This window comes from Malaclemys terrapin, chromosome 24 (assembly GCF_027887155.1).
Source record: "Malaclemys terrapin pileata isolate rMalTer1 chromosome 24, rMalTer1.hap1, whole genome shotgun sequence".
Classification (NCBI taxonomy): Eukaryota; Metazoa; Chordata; order Testudines; family Emydidae; genus Malaclemys; species Malaclemys terrapin.
In genome coordinates, this window is record NC_071528.1 from 4,106,793 (window position 1) to 4,126,902 (window position 20,110).

A 20,110-nucleotide genomic window follows, 5' to 3' on the forward strand; every position below is an offset into this window, starting at 1 on the left:
GCGGTGATACAGTGCCTCCCATCGACACTGGAGACCTTTGTGACGGCGAGAGACTTGATCGCCCTCACGGAGCCGGCACCGCCCCAACCACCGGCACCGTCGGCACCGTTGACTCGCCCGGTCCAATCTAGGGGAAAACCTGCCTTGATGCGCCCTCCATCGCAAGGGCTGGAACCACGGCACCGGTCCAGGTCCCGAAGCAGGTCCCCACGCCGCTCGCAGTCCCGGCGCCGGATATCACCTCAGCACCGGTCGTACTCGCGGCCAAGATCATCGCGGCACCGCTCTACATCTCGGCACCGTTATGATCGTCGGCACCGATCAACGTCGAGACGTAGCTCTCAGCACCGGTACGATCGACGTTCGACGTCGAGAGGCCGCTCCTGGCACCGGGCCTACTCCAGGTCATCGTCTCGATCCAGGTCCGACTCCCGGCACCGGCGAGGTCATCGGCACCGATCGCGATCTCGGCACCGATCGCCGGCACCGCGTAGAGATAGAACATCTCTAGACCGGCACCGTACGGCACCGTATCCCACGGGATTCGTCTCGGCGCAGTCGGCACCGCCATGGCCATCGAGATCGGTGTCTCGCTCCTCTGAGGACTTGTCAAGATCGGCATACCCCCCTCAGGGGCAAACCGGGGAGCAAGATTTAGGCCATTGGCAAGAGGGAGCAGAGGACCCTGACCATGGCCCATCTCACTGGTCGTTCTGGACCCCGTGGGCATACCACCAGGCGCAAGGGGCTCCAACAACCTCTCGCTCAGGTCACTCTGATACAAGGGCCCCAGAGTCCACCATCTCTCGCCCTCCTCCAGGGGGCATGGAGGCCTCTGTATCTGCACCACCTGACGTCCCGGACCCAAGGGCAGGTGATGCTCCGACCCAGGAACAGGGAGACCAGGATCCTCCCCTGGATCCCTTACCACCAGAGGCATCTTCCTCTTCCTCTCCGGATGAGGCAGTGGCGGGCACGTTGTGCACAGGTCCACCCCCAATAGATCTTCGGGCTCATTAGGACCTGTTACGTAGGATGGCCCGTAACATGGACCTACAGACGGAGGAGATAGTGGAGGTGCAGGACCCCATTGTAAATATCCTCGCGGCGGATGTCCCATCAAGAGTGGCATTGCCCCTGATCCGCACGATCCAGGCGAACGCAACTACGATATGGCAAACCCCTGCCTCTATCCCACCTACAGCGAGAGGGGTGGAAAGAAAGTACTTTGTCCCTTCCAAAGACTACGAGTACTTGTATACCCATCCCCAGCCGTGTTCACTGGTGGTGTCATCAGTGAATGCAAGGGAGCGCCACGGTCAACAAGCTGCAGCGCCCAAATCAAAGGAGGCTAAGCGACTCGATTTGTTTGGCCGTAAAGTTTATTCAGCTGGAGGGCTGCAACTTAGAGCGGCTAACCAGCAGGCGCTCCTGAGCCGCTACAACTTTAATTCCTGGAACTCTATGGGGAAGTTCAAGGAATTGGTTCCCCAAGAGTCCAGGGAAGAGTTTGGGGCCTTGGTTGAGGAGGGTAAGAAGGTGGCTCGGACCTCCTTACAGGACTCCCTGGACATAGCGGACTCGGCCGCGAGAACCCTGGCCGCAGGTATCGCTATGCGAAGGACCTCCTGGCTCCAAGTTTCGGGTTTGCCCCCTGAATTACAGCAAACCCTACAGGATTTGCCCTTTGAAGGACAGGGGTTGTTCTCGGAGAAGACGGACTCTCGATTGCAGAGCCTCAAGGACTCCAGGACAATCATGCGCTCCCTGGGGATGCATGTTGCGGGTCCCCAGCGCAGACCATTTAGGCCCCAGCCTCAACGTTTTTACCCCCCTCCACCTCGTCAGAGACAGGACCCTGCCAGAAGGCGAGGGCGAGGTGGTAGGAGAAGATGGGCTGGCCCTCAACCCGGTCAGAACCAGGGGCCACCAAGACCACCTTCAGGTCCTAGACAGAACTTTTGAAGGTGCGGTCGAGGACGGCGCCCCAGTCATCCCCCAGGATCCAGCCCCCTCCTTTCGGGATCGCCTCTCCCACTTCCACCGTGCTTGGTCCCTTATAACTTCGGACCGTTGGGTCCTCCGCACGGTGGAGAGGGGATACGCTATCCAGTTTTCTTCTATCCTCCCCTCCCACCCCCCTTCCCCGTCCCTCTTCAGGGACCCTTCTCACGAGCAACTTCTTATACAGGAGGTTTCTATGCTCCTTGCCATGGGGGCCATAGAGGAGGTTCCGATAGAGTTAAGGGGCAGGGGATTTTATTCCCGTTACTTCCTGATCCCCAAGTCCAAAGGAGGTCTGCGGCCCATCTTGGACTTGCGCGGACTCAACAAATTCGTAGTAAAGTTGAAGTTCCGCATGGTCTCTTTGGGGGCCATTATCCCTTCCCTCGATCCTGGAGACTGGTTCGCCGCCCTCGACATGAAAGACGCTTTCTTTCATATCGCAATTTACCCGCCTCACAGACGCTTCCTGCGATTCGTGGTAAGCAGAGTGCACTATCAATTTGCAGTCCTTCCCTTCGGCCTATCCTCGGCCCCAAGAGTGTTCACGAAATGTATGGCTGTCGTGGCAGCGTACCTTCGTCGACAAGGGATACAGGTGTTCCCGTACCTAGACGACTGGCTGGTACGCGGTCGCACCAAAGAGCAAGTTCGAGATCATGTCCACATAATAGTGCACACATTCAACAAGTTGGGCATCCTTCTCAACAAGGACAAATCCACTCTAGAACCTACCCAGAGAATAGAATTCATCGGCGCAGTCCTAGACTCCAGACGTGCACAAGCCATCCTGCCAGACAACCGCTTTTGTACCATCACGAGCCTCATTCAAGGGCTCAGGGCCTTCCCAACTACCACGGTGAGGTCGTGCCTCACCCTACTGGGTCACATGGCTTCCTGCACGTACGTAACCAGGCATGCCAGACTTCGGCTTCGCCCACTCCAGACCTGGGTGTCATCGATATACCGCCCACATCGGGACAGCCTGAACATGGTGGTCACGATCCCGAACTCGATCCTGACCTCCCTCACCTGGTGGCTAGATCACAATGTGGTTTGCGAGGGGATGCCATTTCACGCACCACAACCCTCTCTGCAACTGGTTACAGACGCTTCATCTCTGGGTTGGGGCGCCCACCTCAACGAACACCATACTCAGGGCCTGTGGACTGCATCTCAGTTAGCCCTGCACATCAATGTTCGGGAACTGATGGCGGTGCGCCTGGCGTGCCAGGCATTTCTCAATCTCCTACGTGGCCGTTGTGTGTTAGTTCTCATCGACAACACCACGGCCATGTTTTACATCAACAAGCAAGGAGGAGCACGTTCGTCAATTCTATGCCAAGAGGCCATTCACCTGTGGGACTTCTGCATCGCCCACTCAATCCATCTTACGGCATCGTTCCTCCCTGGAGTCCAGAATACTTTAGCGGACCGACTCAGCAGGTCTTTTCAGACGCACGAGTGGTCCATCCGTCCGGACATCATACATTCCATCTTCCAGAAGTGGGGGTTTCCCCAGATAGACCTGTTTGCATCTCGAGACAACAGGAAGTGCCACGTGTTCTGCTCCCTACAAGGTCGAGCTCCGGGCTCCCTCTCGGATGCGTTTCTCCTTCCCTGGAAAGACCACCTGTTTTATGCCTTCCCTCCGTTTCCTCTGGTCCACAAGGTACTGCTCAAATTGCGCAGAGACCAGGCACAGGTAATTCTGATCGCTCCAGCGTGGCCGAGACAACATTGGTACACCACACTGTTGGAACTCTCGATTTGGACACCGATCCCGCTTCCATTATGTCCGGATCTCATCTCTCAGGACCACGGCCGACTGCGTCACCCCGACCTGCATTCTCTTCACCTCACGGCGTGGCTGCTCCATGGTTCTCCCAGACAGAACAACAATGCTCACTATCGGTCCAACAGATTCTGTTGAGCAGTAGGAAGCCCTCAACACGAGCCACGTATTTGGCCAAGTGGAAGCGGTTCTCCTGTTGGTGCGAACAACGAGCCACGTCCCCGTTACAGGCACCTATTCCTCTCATATTGGAATATCTCCTCTCCCTAAAACAGCAGGGGTTGGCGATATCTTCAATTAGAGTTCACCTGGCCGCTATATCAGCCTTTCACCCAGGGGAACTCGCGTCCTCGGTATTCTCTAACCCGATGGTCGTTAGATTCCTCAAGGGCTTAGACCGGATGTACCCACAACAACGTCAGCCCGTCCCGACATGGGACCTTAACCTGGTTCTCTCCAAGCTCACAGGTCCTCCATTTGAGCCACTGGCCACCTGTTCACTTTTGTACCTATCCTGGAAGACAGCCTTCCTCGTAGCCATCACCTCAGCAAGGCGCGTTTCTGAACTCAGGGCGCTTACATCCGAGCCCCCTTATACAGTTTTCCATAAGGATAAAGTGCAGCTTCGTCCACATCCTGCCTTTCTCCCTAAGGTGGTTTCTCCATTTCATATCAACCAGGATATATTTCTCCCGGTCTTTCATCCTAAACCACATGCTACTCGCCAGGATCAACGTTTGCATTCTCTGGACGTACGCAGGGCCCTGGCTTTCTATATTGACCGCACAAGGCACTTTAGGAAGACGACGCAACTCTTCGTTGCAGTGGCCGACCGAATGAAAAGCTCACCGGTCTCCTCACAACGCCTATCCTCCTGGATTACGTCTTGCATCCGGACTTGCTATGACCTGGCAGGCGTCTCAGCACCGCACCTCACCGCTCACTCCACGAGGGCCCAAGCTTCCTCGACTGCTTTCCTGGCACAAGTTCCGATCCAGGATATTTGTAGAGCGGCGGTTTGGTCATCAGTCCACACGTTTACAGCTCACTATGCACTAGTGCAGCAGTCCAGGGACGATGCTGCATTCGGATCAGCGGTTTTGCACACAGCAATGTCTCACTCCGACCCCACCACCTAAGTTGGGCTTGGGAGTCACCTAATGGAATGGATATGAGCAAGCACTCGAAGAAGAAAAGACGGTTACTCACCGTTGTAACTGTTGTTCTTCGAGATGTGTTGCTCATATCCATTCCAAACCCGCCCCCCTTCCCCACTGTCGGAGTAGCCGGCAAGAAGGAACTGAGGGGGCGCCGGGTCGGCTGGGGTATATATTCAGCGCCATGAAGGCGCCACTCTAGGGGGCTCCACAGCCGACCCGCCGGTGTTGCTAGGGTAGAAAATTCTCCGACGCACACACCTAATGGAATGGATATGAGCAACACATCTCGAAGAACAACAGTTACAACGGTGAGTAACCGTCTTATTTACATTATCTGTTTGAATTTTGGGAGGATGGCTTTTAATCATAGTTTTAATTGTATTTTAATTTGCTCTCATTTTGTTGAATAAGCACCCCTTATTTGTGTGTGTGTCTATGGATGCTTGATAAATAACCAACCATTGGGAAGGTGTTTGGTCACAAGCATGCTTTATCTTGGTTTCCGTTTACATTATCTCTTTCTTTCTCATACCCACACAAAAATTACAAGTTTAAAAAATTAGCTATCACCAGTGATACAATCTTTGTCTTAATTGGTACTTTTAGTGAAGAAGGATGAATGTAACCGCAAAATACATAATATAGAACACTTTCAAATGTACCAAACAGACAGTAGTACAGTATGCACAGTTTGGAGTGTGTATGGGGGAGAAGAAGGCCATCTAGGCTATTTCAAATAAAACAGTAATATTGAGTTCTAAATTCAGTGTGAAGAATATTCTGAAAACACGTATGTAGCTCCCATTAATTTTAGTTTTAATGGACAAGTGTGATCTTGAGGCATTATAGTACCCAGAATTCCTTGGACTAGAAGTGCAGTGAGAGGAAAGATGGGACAATGGCTGAAGTGCTAGCCTGTGCTATGGAATAACCAGTTTCAATTCCTTCACCCTCAGACATCCTGTGTGACCCTGGGCAAATCACTTGGTCTTCCAGTGCCTCAATTCCCTATTTGTAAAATGGGTGTAATAGAACTTCCATCCCTGCAAGGGTGTTGTGAAGATAAATGCACGTTAAAGATTGTGAGGTGATGGAGGCCATATAAGTACGTAAGATAGCATAGTAGCATATTGCCTCTATAGTATTTCTCTTAGCATCTTTCTCTGGCAGAAGCTTGGAGTGGCTGCTCCAGAAAGAGTCATGACTAGTTCACTTTTGTCAGAGAGAGAGAGAGAGATGTGGTGATGTTGCAAATGGAGAATCCTTCTCCGAAAACAGAGAGTGAGTGTCATGGGAGAAAAAGGTTGCCTGAATATGCGGTTTATCAGTGACTAGATTAGGAACAAGTAGCACTGCTTTAAATTAAGTGGGGGAATTTTAAATAAATTTACACTTGGAATTGAGTGCTTCAAAGAATTGCTGGTTCTGTTATTGTCTGTCTTAATGGACACTAAACTTAAATTACTGGGGTCTCCTGGCTTAAATGCTGTTGGCTGCACTGTCTTGGTCTTAGAACAGATCATGCTAACCAATCTCTAAACCTGTATGGTGTTGTGGTGGTAACATTTTGATGAGAGCATGTATATTTAAACAATTGTATAGCAGCATATAAAATGACAGTATTTAATATGTGCAGAAAAATGAGATTCATTGGAGAAATAACCAACGATGAAAGGTAAACTGAAGGAGCCCAAATTCTGTCATCCTTGGGCCAGATGCTCAGCTGGTTTACATTAATTAAGGATATGGCCTTTTGTTGTTAGCCCTACAGTTGGATGAAGTTCTGTGTATACCATAAGTGTGTTAGAGACGAGACATTTTTTTCCCCATGTTATTTACCCTTGTACTCTGGTATAACAGTTGTGGTATGAAAATGTAATTGGCCGCAGAGCAAGATATATGTTGAATTGGAGGACTTGGAAAAAAGGGTTCAAAATGACTTGTTCCTGGATCAAACCATGGGAATTAATATTCTAAAATCAGGGAAGTTAGAACTCTCCCCTTTACCCCAATAAAGCTGCTAGTTGATAAATGATGTCAGATTGTACAGAAATATATTGTTAGTAACACACCTCTTTGCATCCTTCCTTTCTTTATCTGAATTCCAGTTTTGATCATAGTATTGAGTTTCAACATTAACTTTATTTCAGTATTAATCAAAGGATACATATATAATGTTTACTAGCTTGATTGATGAGATGAAAATGTAGTGTCAGATTTTGTGTGAAACTTGTGCCTCAGTTTAAAAACCTTGAGATGCTGTAGACTTTAAATTGTTTGTCTTGTCTTTCAGCACTCAACCTGCTACAGCTTATTCCCACCCAACCACTGCGGCAAGCTACACTGTCCAGCAAGCTCCTGGGGTGGCACATACTGTGACGCCATCTTATGCTCCCACAGTGCAGGCTGCCAGGCCAGTTGCAACTGCTGCCTATGGAGTATACCAATCGCATTCAGGACAGGACTATGGTTATGGAACTCGGCCGCAGGAACCTCCCCCCCAGCCTACTACAACACCAAACTACCAGGTATCAATCCACGAAACCTTTTGGTGATACTTTAATTGGTAACTTATCTGAGCAGCATTTGTCCACGTTAATTGCATCGTATACATTTTTGTCTGGGAAGCAGAATAAGGCTGGTAATGTATGATTTTTTTTTTTGTGGTTTGTTTGTTTTTACTCCATATGTTTCCAATCTTTAATTGAAAAGGGGACAAGGACTGTGTTTTATGCTACATTTGTACAGGCTCAATGGATTCCAATCCTTAATTGGGGTTTCCAGGCACCAAGATAATACAGATACTAATTATAAAATTAATATATTGGTATTAAGGGATTTCTTTCTGATAAATCCTTCAAGATGTTGGACTTGCGGGCTCTAGTATATTTGATACCTTTTTGACTACACATAAAAGCACTACATTTATATATGTATCAGCAAATGCTGAGGGATCAAACCAAATTACTAGAGAGCCAAAACAGGTAAAAATCTAAGAACATACATAGTTTTAATTTCCTAAAGTCTAAGGACTATCAACTTTGAAACAAGAGCTGCAGAATGAAATCTGGGTGGCTTTTTGATTTTTTTTCTATTATAAACTGACTTGTTCTCCCCAGTTGACATGAACGAATGCATAAAAAAAGTTTAGCAATTAATTGGACTCTACCAAAATGGCTATCAATTTGCTAAAGAATGCTTAATTTATCTATTAATTTTTGTAGCATTGGGCTGTATGTTCATAATTTGGCTTCTTTTTTGTTCTGTTGGAATTTCATATACAGGATGGTTACAGTTATGGACGGTCTACATCTGCAAGCAGCTATGAGAGCAAACAGTACTACCAGCCAGTTGCTACCCAGCCTCAACACACTGCCACAGACTCGTACTACCAGTCAAGTGAGTGCTACAGGAACCCAGTGTTCACAACTTTAGTGTTATTTCAAAGTATGTACAGTCCTGGGAGGTTCAAAATGTTAAAGGTTTATTGGCAGCAGGGTATCAGTTGCAGGTAAGATGTCAAAAGTAGCTTAATTAGACTTTTTAGCAACTTTGGAAAATGCCTTAAATCTTTTCTTATGGGTGTGGCATTTTCATTAAATGTCATAACTTGAACACAAATGTTACTTCATACTAATGTTTAAAAAAAAAAAAATTTGTAAGAATCTGAATGCACAAATATTTATCTTCATACATATAAGAAAAAGAGAGCTGTCTACATATGACATGAACTGATAGAATATAAATACAAATCACAGTGGTGACTTGAAACCAAGCTGGAAATACTGGCTCTTATAGAGAATTGGATTTGATAAGAATGTGAAAAGTAACTTATAATATTACACTTTGGAAGATCATTCCTTTTATGGGTTAAGTACATCTACTCAAATGTCAGGTGAAAAATAATTTACTAGGAGCCCATGAGTAGTTAGAAAAAATCAAGCCCATTCCTCAAGCCTCTGGGTGTATTTACATATTGAAATATAATTAAATATAAAATATATACAGCATGCCCTATTTGTAGAGAAAATTATAGTAAAAAATGTAGGGATAGTGTCACATTTTTGTTGAGGACGCAAAAAGCACAAAACTGACTCCTATGCATCTTTGCTTGCACAGACTTTGCTATGAATATAATGGCCATACTGGGTCAGACCAATGGTCTGTCTAGCCCAGTATCCTGTCTTCTGACAGTGGCCAATGCCAGGTGCTTCAGAGGGAATGAACAGAACAGGTAATCATCAAGTGATCCATCCCCTGTTGCCCATTCCCAGCATCTGGCAAACGGAGGCTAGGGACACTTCAGAGTATGGTTTTCATCCCTGCCCATCCTGACTAATAGCCATTGATGGACTTATCCTCCATGAACTTATCTAGTTCTTTTTTGAACCTTGTTATAGTCTTGGCCTTCACAACATCTTCTGGCAAAGAGTTCCACAGGTTGACTGTGCGTTGGGTGAAGAAATACTTCCTTTTGTTTGTTTTAAACCTCTTGCCTATTAATTTCATTTGGTGACCCCTTGTTCTTGTGTTCTGAGAAGGAGTAAATAACACTTCCTTATTTACTTTCTCCACATCGGTCATGATTTTATAGGCCTCAATCATATCCTCCCTTAGTTATCTCTTTTCCAAGCTGAAAAGTCCCAGTCTCATTAATCTCTCCTCATATGGCAGCAGTTCCATACCCCCAATCATTTTTGTAGCCCTTTTCTGAACCTTTTCCAATTCCAATATATATTTATATTTTTTGAGATGGGACGACCACATCTGCACACAGTATTCAAGATATGACCATACCATGGATTTATATAGAGGCAATATAATATTTTCTGTCCTATTATCTATCCCTTTCTTAATGATTCCCAACATTGTTTGCTTTTTTGACTGCTGCTGCACATTGAGTGGATGTTTTCAGAGAACTATCCACAATGACTCCAAGATCTTTCTTGCGTGGTAACAGCTAATTTAGACCCCATTATTTTATATGTATAGTTGGCATTATGTTTTCCAATGTGCATTACTTTGCATTTATCGACATTGAATTTCATCTGCCATTTTGTTGCCCTGTCACCCAGTTTTGTGAGATCCTTCTGTAACTCTTCGCAGTCAGCTTTGGACTTACCTACCTTGAATAGCTTTATATCATCTGCAAATTTTGCCACCTCACTCTATTTACTTCTTTTTCCAGATCATTTATGAATATGTTGAACATTACTGGTCCCAGTACAGACCCCAGGAGGACACCACTGTTTACCTCTCCCTATTCTGAAAACTGACCTTTTATTCCTACCCTTTGTTTCCTATCAGCTAAGCAGTTACTGATCCATGGAAGGACCTTCCCTCTTATCCCATGACAATTTACTTCGCTTAAGAACCTTTGGTGAGGGACCTTGTCAAAGGCTTTCTGAAAATCTAAGTACACTATATCCCTTGGATCAGTCTTGTCCACATGTTTATTTGACTCCCTCAAAGAATTCTGTGGATTGGTGAGATATGATTTCCGTTTACAAAAACCATGTTGACTCTTCCCCAGCAAATCGTATTCATCTATGTGTCTGATAATTCTGTTCTTTACTATAGTTTCAACCAACTTGCCTGGTACTGAAGTTAGGCTTACTGGCCTATAATTGACAGGGTTGCCTCTAGAGCCTTCTTAAAAAATTGGCATCACATTAGTTATCCTCCAGTCATCTTACTCCTGGGCGAATTCTGTGCCACTGCGCATGCACAGAATTTATGTCCCCTGCAGATTTTTTTGCTTCCCCACAGAAAAATGACTTTGATGGGGAAGCAACAAGAGCAGTCATGAGACCCTCCCCAGCAGTATGTTTCAGGTACCTAGGGCAGCCAGCAAAGAGGTAAATCACTGTGGGGCGGGACTGGGGAAGACCCAGCTGGTGGGTCCTACCCTGGACTGGGGAGGACGGGACTTCCTCTTCCCCTGCATGATATCCAGGGCCGGGTCAGACCCACCCCCAGATTTATCCCCTGTCTGTAGGAAGGTCTGCAAACTCTCCCTCCCACGCTTCCTGCACCCATCACTCATCAGCTGCAGGGGAAGGATCACTGTACAGGGTGCTGCTCCCCCATTTGCCCAACCCCCATGCATCCAGACCCCCTCACGCCCAGACTCTCCTGCTTCGCCTCAAAACCCTCTCCCCTGCACCTGGATGACTCTGACAAGCCACCCGCACCTGGATCCCCACTCTACTAAGCCCCAACCAGCTGCACCTGAATCCCCACCCCACTGAGCTACATTCCCCCAGCATCTCCCCCCCCCCCCCCCCGCTGAGTCCCTCACACCAAGACCCCCCCGCCAAGCTCTATCCCTCCCAGACCCCCCTCCTCGCTGAGCCCCAACCACCTTCACCTGGACCCCCTTGCAAAGTTGCATTACCATTACACCCAGATTGCGTCACACAGAATCCTCTCAACCGACACCTGTAGCCCCTCCCTCCCCCCTCCCCAAACTTGGATCCTGTCTTGCTGAGCCTGCCCGCCCACGCCTGATACATCTGGCATGGAGGGGCAGGGTCCTGGGGTGTTTCTGGGGCAGGCCCAGTCCTTGCGCTGTGTCAGGGTTGGGTGCAGCCTCACCACTGAATCTGTGTCCCAGGGGTGGAGCTGCACAGTGATCTCCCACCCCGTGCAGCCAGTGCCATGCTGGAGCCTCCACATTTATTTGACAAATAAAATTTGCAGAATTTTGTAGAATTTTAAAATATTATGTGCAGAATTTTTGTTGGAGCAGAATTTTTAATTTTTTGGCACAGAATGCCCTCAGGAGTAGTCATCTAGTACAGAAGATGATTTAAATGATAGGTTACATACCACTTCCATTTCCACCTTAATTGAATCGGTCTCGTTCGCACTGACTCCCCACTTGGTAAGGCAACTCCCATCTTTTCATATATATAGTGCTTACTGTATTTTTCACTCTGTGCATCTGATGAAGTGGGTTTTAGCCCACGAAAGCTTATGCGCAAATAAATTTGTTAGCCTCTAAGGTGCCACAAGGACTCCTCGTTGTTTTTGCTGATACAGACTAACACGGCTACCACTCTGAAACATACCACAGTTAGTAGTTCTGCAATTTCACATTTGAGTTTCTTCAGAACTCTTGGGTGAATACTATCTGATCCTGGTAACTTACTAGGAATTAGGATTCACTTTAAAACCTGTGAATTCTAAATGTTTGTTTCATTTTTGTGACTGTATAGGTTCCCTCTGGTGGGGAAAATAATAGCTTTGAATTCCCATGGATAACTGAAGTCTCTTTAGCCCACTGGAATAAGTCTGCATGATTCTGTTCATTTTTTATTATAGTTCAAAGGTATTGCGCTCATGTCCTGTTGAGAGCATATTTAATATTAAAAATTTGTTTTCTTGCTGCTTTTCCCTTGAGGATCAAATTGGGTCACTATATTTTCAGCACTAGATTATCTTTCTGATTCAGAATTTTTTCATATTTAACTCAGCTAGTTAAATAATTCTATTTAAAAAGCAAATCAAACATACCATAATAAGCATTTTGTTATGAAGTTTTGCTCAAGGGTACTTTTTGGCTAGAGGCTTTTCAAGGGTTCTACAAATCCATGACACACTTAAGGTTTTGGAACCAATTGCTATAGGTAAATGGACATAGGAAATTATTCACATTAAGTCCTGAAGTCCTTTCTCAGAAAAAAATTCTGTTGAAGTTGATGAGAATTTTGCCTCATTATTCTGGAATCCTTAAGGCCCCAAAGTGGAGTGAAAATGAATACATGTAGGATGATGGTTAAATCAGGCATTTTAAGAACATAGGATTAGCCATAATGTATGAGAACAGTTGTCCTTAGAGTCTGGTATTCTGCTTGTAGCAATGATTATTTGAAGCTTTAGAAGAAGGCAAAAAAAATTATAAAACACCCAGTCAATTGCTTGTATTCATGGTCATGAAGGGAGGATTTATTCTTGGCCTCTGCAGTGATCCTTGAAGGATGAAATTTGACTGTCCACATCTTAGCATATGTAACTACAAATTATTATTGGTTATAAATTTTTCCAGATCCTGTTGAAATCCAGCTGCAATATTCAGTTCTCTGGCTTCTTGGGTAATGAATTTTACAGGTTAACTACATGCTCTGTGAAGAAGTTTCTCATATGTGGGTCCGTCGGTCAATCCAGAAGACTCACTGCTGGGTAGGTCTCTCCCACTCGTCCACAGAGGCAGCTGGCTCGACTTTTTGGTGGCAAGAGGAGATTCTGATAACCAAATGCAATTGAGCTGCCACTGTGCTCAGTGCTAGCTGTATTCTGAAGCACTTTGCTCTTCTTACCTTCTTGGCTGGCTCTTCCAGATTTACTCCCCCTGCTGGGAAGCCATCCCCATCTCTTGAACACTCCTGTTTCCTGCATTCTGTTTTTCCTCTGCTTTGCCGAAGTGGTGGTTGGGCCTCTGACGTGGTACTTCAGAGGAGCTTCTTGGCTGAGCTGGTCCTGCTTCTGCGCCAAAGAAACATTTTGGCTGCAGCAATCTCTCTTTATTGACGGTTTTTCTCCTCTGCCTTGCTTCAGGGAAGATTCCCAGCAATGGTCTTCCTCTACCTTTGCATTAGCACCACTGGGCAAGTCCTCCATTTTGTGATTTCTTTTCCCTCAACTTCATGGTTAGGTGAAGATCCGGTAGGGAAAATGCAATCTAGTAGAATTCAGCCATTTCCACCTTCCTGGGAGTGTGGGGCTGTGATGACAAGGGCCTCTCCAAACGACACAGCAAATGATCTGTTAAAAGTATTGCTTCCAAAGGCAGTAAATATGCTAGCAAGTCAACTCAGCAGTGTCTGGCCATCTACTTCCATCCTTCTGCCATCGTAGTACACTAAAGCTTTTCCTTCAAGGCCAAATTTTAATTCCATCAAAAACAGCTTATTATGACCAGGACTTAATGGCGTAGGAATAATTATTTTAAATTTGTTTTTTCATTCTGAAGGAAAAAAGTCAGCATCCAATTATTTGAAAGCTGTAATCTCTCCTGAACCTATAGGGAGGAGTTAGGAGATTGTCCATACCCCTTTTCTGGTCATTAGGGACCATTCTCAATTCAGAAAGAAGCAGAGCCATCAAATGTTGTTGTGTTCCCCATTCTTGGGTTAAGAGTTAAATGAAGATGAAAAGATAAGAGCTCTTAATCCCTTTCATCCAAAAAGTAATCGCCATCTTTCCTCTTCACCACCATTGCCAAAGAGGAAAGATGGAATGAAGGCAAAAACCAGAAAATCTTAGTAGTTTAGAATTGCTTTTTTTTTTTTTTTTTTTAAGCAACGTGAACTCCTTGACTTGGATACCAGATGACTCTTGACCGGGATGATTTAGACAACTTCTAAAGTGCAATTCTGCTCTGAAATTGAGTGTCTGTGTTATGTACACTTTGTTGGCTTCCATGTTTGTGTCTCATTGATTATCACGTTTGCTCAGTTTACAAAGGACAAAAAATACTGTGTGATTGACTGTCAGCTCTGCAAACTCAGCCTGGGCTCTTGGCATGTCTAGTTGGGTTATTTTTTCCCTTTGTGCATCGACAGTAATATATATATTAAGCCATATTCTGCTCTCAAACCTATGCAACTTTATTAGCCTATGTAAAATTTGCAGGGAGGGCTGTTACGAAATAATATTTCTAAACTGCATAAATTTGATATGGAGACACAATAAACATGGAACTGCATGATGACATTTTTTTAGCCACTTTTCAGAATAGAACTGCATTTAAGAAGACAACTTGTACTGGGCAGATAATGCTGACCAAGCATTCTTGTGTTTCAAAAATGCACTCTAGATGAGGAAATCCAAGGTTAATGCAGTATTCACTAGTGTCTTCAGAAAATCATGATTCAGGACTTCACCTGCCAAGAGGTTCCTCAGCAAGGCTTATCTTAAACTCTACAAGCTCTAGGAAGACACATTATCAGATTACAGCTTCTTGGTCCTGGCACATAATTTTGGAAAAGACTCCATCCATACTGCTGGTTATTAAGGCCTCTAAATTTAAAAAAATGCTAAAGTGAAGCGCAAGAGTTGCCTTGAGCTTCAATTACTTGGTATAGTATTGTTCAAGCATTCTCTGTCATGGATAAAAAGCTACCTTTGCTTTGAGAGATCTTTCCAAAATAACCAAGAGCTTTCGTTGAGTTATGATGCTTGCTGGAACAAGTTTTTTTCTGACATCACTTTTCTGCAATGCTATAGCAAGAAGAAATTTGTAGGTTAGAACACTGGCCATTGATTTGACTGCTAGCTCAAATCTCACCCAGCTTCATTTGATCTTTATTGAGAGGTTCCTGAGAAAAAGAAAAAGCTTTAATAACTCTTCAAAATTGAGCAGTCTCTTCATAACAGCAAGATCATTGAGAGTCATTTTTTAATATACTGATGTCAATCCTGATATCAACCTCCTTTGTTTGGGCCTGGTCTCGAAGCCAGGCCCACTGGGTTCTTGGAAAGCAGCCTTGGCCATCACACCACACCAACTCATCCAATTAACAGGGAATTCACAGACTTGTGTGGGCCAGCTTCCAGGATTCTGCTTCCTGATTGGCCACATGATCTTGACTCTGGTTGGTTACTATATATAAACTTCCTGCTTCCTTTCTGGATCATCAAGCCATTTCCCATTAGTTGCTACTTGGACCCTGTTTGATTCTGTCTTGTTGCCCCCATCTCATCCTGTCTTTTTGCCTTGTCTGACTCCACCTGCTACTACACTGTACATTTCCCTTGGATTGGATCTCCTGGATACCGGACCTCTTGCATGAACTTGGATCACTGACCTGGATGGACATTACAGTATTTATAACCAGCTCTTAATTTTCTTCATGCCTTCAGACATGGGAAATACATATGTAGTTCCTCAATGAGGATGTCCCGGGATCCTTTCAGAAACAGGGCTTCTCAGAGTCTCTTTAATCTGCCAGCTCGTGGCCTCTCATTGTTTTGGAGGATTCCTAAGGATGTTTTGGTGGCTAGGTTGATACAACTATTTGTCTTGACAAATAGGGACTAGAGGTAATAAGTGAAGGATATCTGATAGTTTCAGCAAATTCCTCCTTTTTTTCCTCCTTTTCTTCCCTGCAAATTGAACTAAAAAATTAGCAGTGCAACAATGCATTCAGAACTTAGAAAACTAAAAGCAGTAGCTCCAGTCCCTCTCGAAGAACAATGTTCAGGAAACTGTTCCAGAGTTGTGATGTCAAAACAAACTAGAGGCTTTTGCTGGATCTCTCTCTCCTCTGAATTAGGAAAACAAGACTTTGAATGGAACTTTTTTAAATCCAGAAACAAGATGCCAATCGTTGCCTATCTCCATTTTCCCTTCCAAACAATTTTCTCAAATCTCATGGTATTTGTAATGTCCAAATTATGAGATACAGATTTATCATTATCTTGACAATCTCTCAATAAACAAAACAGTTCAAAATGCAGAAAGGCTTGTAAGACTCACCAAGTTCAATACAACTTCTATGGCAGTATGGTTTTACTGTCTATCCCAAAAACTCATGGAATTCCCTCACAGAATGATTTCCATCTCTCATCCTTCAGCACTGTAGTCTTACCCATGGACAAATTTCAGTAGTTTTGTCTAATTCAGCTTTATCACAGATCATCAAAAATGATGGTACGGACCATAACTGACTAGAATCTTAGTCCCTTTATAGAAACTGCTTAACGGGAAATTATTTACCTCTGTAAGCTCTCCTCTGGCAGAACTGGATCATGTGTTGACACTCCTGTGAAAATGGTAGTTCTGGTGTTGGGAAAGTTCCTGGCAGGCAAACCTCATTCAGAGCCACACCAGCTTAAGATGATGAAAATGCCTGTCAAGTTGGGGTGCCCAAGAGAGATGTGAACCCTCATACTGCAAATGTTCAAAAAGAGAGACTACCCTAAACATAACTGTCTAAAACTCAAAGCAGTTTGTTACTTGAAAATAATGCCCAGTTATACTAGAGTGATGATGATAATAGGGAGAGCCATGGGTATGTGCACCAACGGAGGTACCAATAGTTGTTACTAAAGGACACAAACAAACTTATTGCAGCTAGCAATCAAAACAAGTTCTATCAAAAAAGTTAAACCATCAAGCCATCTGGCTAACCCATCGACTGTCTCTTGAGTACTGGGAGCTGGACCAGACTGTATTCTGAAATTGATATCAGCCTGGGATGCTCCACACTTGGATCTCTCCGTGTCTCAGACAAACAAGACCACTAAGATCTTCTCAAAGCACCAGAGAGGCTCTTGCCACATGGACACCACCTTCATCACATGGAATGGCCAACTCCTGTATACATCCTAACCAAAGGTGCCAGGAAAAGTCAATTAGACAAAGCAAGAATGGTTCTTAAAGTCACTTTTTGGCCCTGAAGGTTTTGGTTTCTTTACTGGATGCAGAGAACCATTCCAGCTTTCCAACCTCTCTCCTCCGTCCAGATCTTTGGAGGCTGGAATGCTTGGAATCTGAGATTAGTGATCTAGGAAGAACTTTACTTTCTGCTCTTATCAAGGCATATTGAACATATTTTCTCATTTAGTGTAGACTGTGCACTAGAGATGTAACACCACTCTCCTGTGTGAGTTATTGGAAGCAGGGATCGAAGCTGGACGTCTGGGTCTTGTTGTACAAGACTTTACTGCTTGAGTTAAAAAGATTCTGTTAATGTCCAAGGCTGTATTAGACTTATCCACCTCTATGTAACCTAGCCACCACTAGAGGGGGACAGAGCACCATGCCAAGTGGGTGTGGGTTAAACAGACAGCCTCTGGCACCTTCCAGTTCAGCCATATTAGAGTTCCTTATGGCCAGATGCAAGTAAGGCTTAAGCCCTATTTTCCTGTCTATTCGACTTTCAGCACTAAGATGTCTGTCTTCAGGAAGGAAGTTAACAGTAATGCTCCCCATTATTATGGGACATATTCCTTAAAAGCTGTATCTGTTCCCAAGAATATGTCATATATTTTAAATTTGGAATTTAATCTTAGTTCTACAAACTACAACAAAGCCATCTCTAAACCCTTATCCAAATGGTTTTTTTATATACCATTCCTCAAAACAGCCTTATTTATGTATTCTGTCTCAGCGGATCAAATTTCTCTGTTTGGGAGCATTATCTATCTGAGCAGTATCTGCATATTTTTCCAAACAAAATGGTTCTCAGACCTGGTACAAATGTGCCCATAGGTAATTTGTCTTTCTATCTCAGAGACTGCCTTTCATTCATTTTTGTCCCAGACCAATTCATGCTGCAATTGAAATTGCTGCATACTTTACATGTTTGGAGCACTCTAAAATATTACTTGGATAGAGCCAAATCATAGAAGTCGGATGCATTGCTTGTCATATAAGGCACCTACAAGATAGGCAAGAAAACCTCAAAGGCTACAATTTTCATATGGATCAGACTGGCAATGAAGCAAGGGTACCTCACACCTAGTAAAGATTCTTTCAAAGGATTCATGATGCACACGACAAGGCTGAGCTCCTCTTCCTGGACAGAAAGCAATGGTGCTTTGAAGCAGGAAACTTGCAAGGCAACTACATGGTCTATGTGTGTTCTTTCATCCAACACTGAAAAGTTTCACGTCAATGGATACAGCCTTCAGCCATAGGGTTCAACAAGTTGCGTTTGATATTTAAGAGCGTAATACAAAAATTCTAGTGCATGTGGTGTTCCCTGCCTTCCTTTTGGCCATTATCTTGTTTCTGGCAACATTCATTACCTTACTGCCTGCTAGATCCCAGCAGTGAGTCTTCTGGATAGCTGGATGGTCCTTGTGAATGAGAGAAGAACATTTTTGGTTTCTCATAGTGGGGACATCCACCAATCCAGAGGAACCCTTCCTAGGTCTAGTTTTTAAAGTATGAATTCTTTTTTATAATCATCTACTGTTTTAAGAAGAGAGTGTGTCTTATTTGGTGCATTAAAAATATCTCTTTCCAGTTTTAACCAATTTGTATGAAAGCTTGAGAATAGATCTTCAGGGGTGTCTCCTGTCCTGCAACTGGTTATTGGAGTCTCCCTTTTACACCTGAAATCAGCCAGCTATCTCCAGGGATGAGTGGGTGGAACCTACCCAGCTGTGAGTTCCACTATGAGAAACCAAACTTACAGGTAAGGAAAAAAAAAAAACTCCCCTCATTTACTGTAGTTTTTAAAATTGCCTGCTATTAATCTGAGTGACCTCATGCTTTTTTATTGTGAAAGAATGGAAAAGGGAAGGACTGATCGATTATTCATCTGTATCTTTCACTTCTTTCCAGGCTAATATGTTTTGCAGTCTCTCATCGTATAGATTGTACCCAATTGCTATACATTTCCAGTGTCTTGTTTAGCAAATATCTATTATTAGTAAAGAGAGATGACTGTAATAGTTTAGAAGCACATGTATCTGTCTTCAGTTTTGCAAGAAGGTGAACTTGTGTGTTTGCTTTCTAGGCTCCAAAGGTGGCTACAGTCAATCTAGTGGTATTTATAGTCAGAGCCAGCCACAGAGACAGGTGACTACAATTAAGCCAGTTCAAACAGTGAGCGCCACATCTTCAAGCTACAATGCCTACCCAACAGTAACAACTGTTCAGCAGAATGCATCTGCCTCCTCCATCTCCTCGTACACCCCCTCCTCTTCATACAACTCCACTTCTGCATCATACTCTGGTAAGGAGGTAGCTGTCATGCAGGTGTTGCACTGTAATTCTCTTTGTTTCGACTATAACCCTCATAAAATTGCTCCCTTTTCTTTCTGCCTGCTAGGGTCAAATTACTCCAGTTATGATGCCACAGCATACACAGCAGCTAGCACTTACTATCAGCCACCTCAGCAGCCCCAGGCCCAGCATCAGCAGCCGCCACCCCCGCCACAGCAACCGAAATCTACGAGCTCTTCTTCATGGAGCAGCACAGTGAACAGCACCACCACCAACTCTAGCAACAGCTTCAGCAAAAAAACACCTTTTCAAAACAAACAGCTGAAACCCAAAGGGCCCCCTAAACAGCCTCAGCTTCACTACTGTGATATCTGCAAGATCAGCTGTGCTGGTCCACAGGTTAGCAATCTCCTTTACCCATGTGTCCACTCTGTATAACCTGCACTTCCTCCCCAGTCATATAGTTCA

General features: G+C 44.7%; 1 protein-coding gene across 1 annotated transcript in view; it reads left to right on the forward strand.

Annotated features, from left to right (window-relative positions):
• The window catches only part of ZFR2 (zinc finger RNA binding protein 2), an 82,435-nt gene that overhangs the window by 23,288 nt on the left and 39,037 nt on the right, over positions 1–20,110 (forward strand). Inside the window, exons 2-5 of the mRNA XM_054013578.1 lie at positions 7,253–7,487; positions 8,244–8,358; positions 19,434–19,652; positions 19,749–20,041. Of these exons, the coding sequence (XP_053869553.1) occupies positions 7,253–7,487; positions 8,244–8,358; positions 19,434–19,652; positions 19,749–20,041 (862 nt within the window). The remainder of the gene's footprint in view (positions 1–7,252; positions 7,488–8,243; positions 8,359–19,433; positions 19,653–19,748; positions 20,042–20,110) is intronic.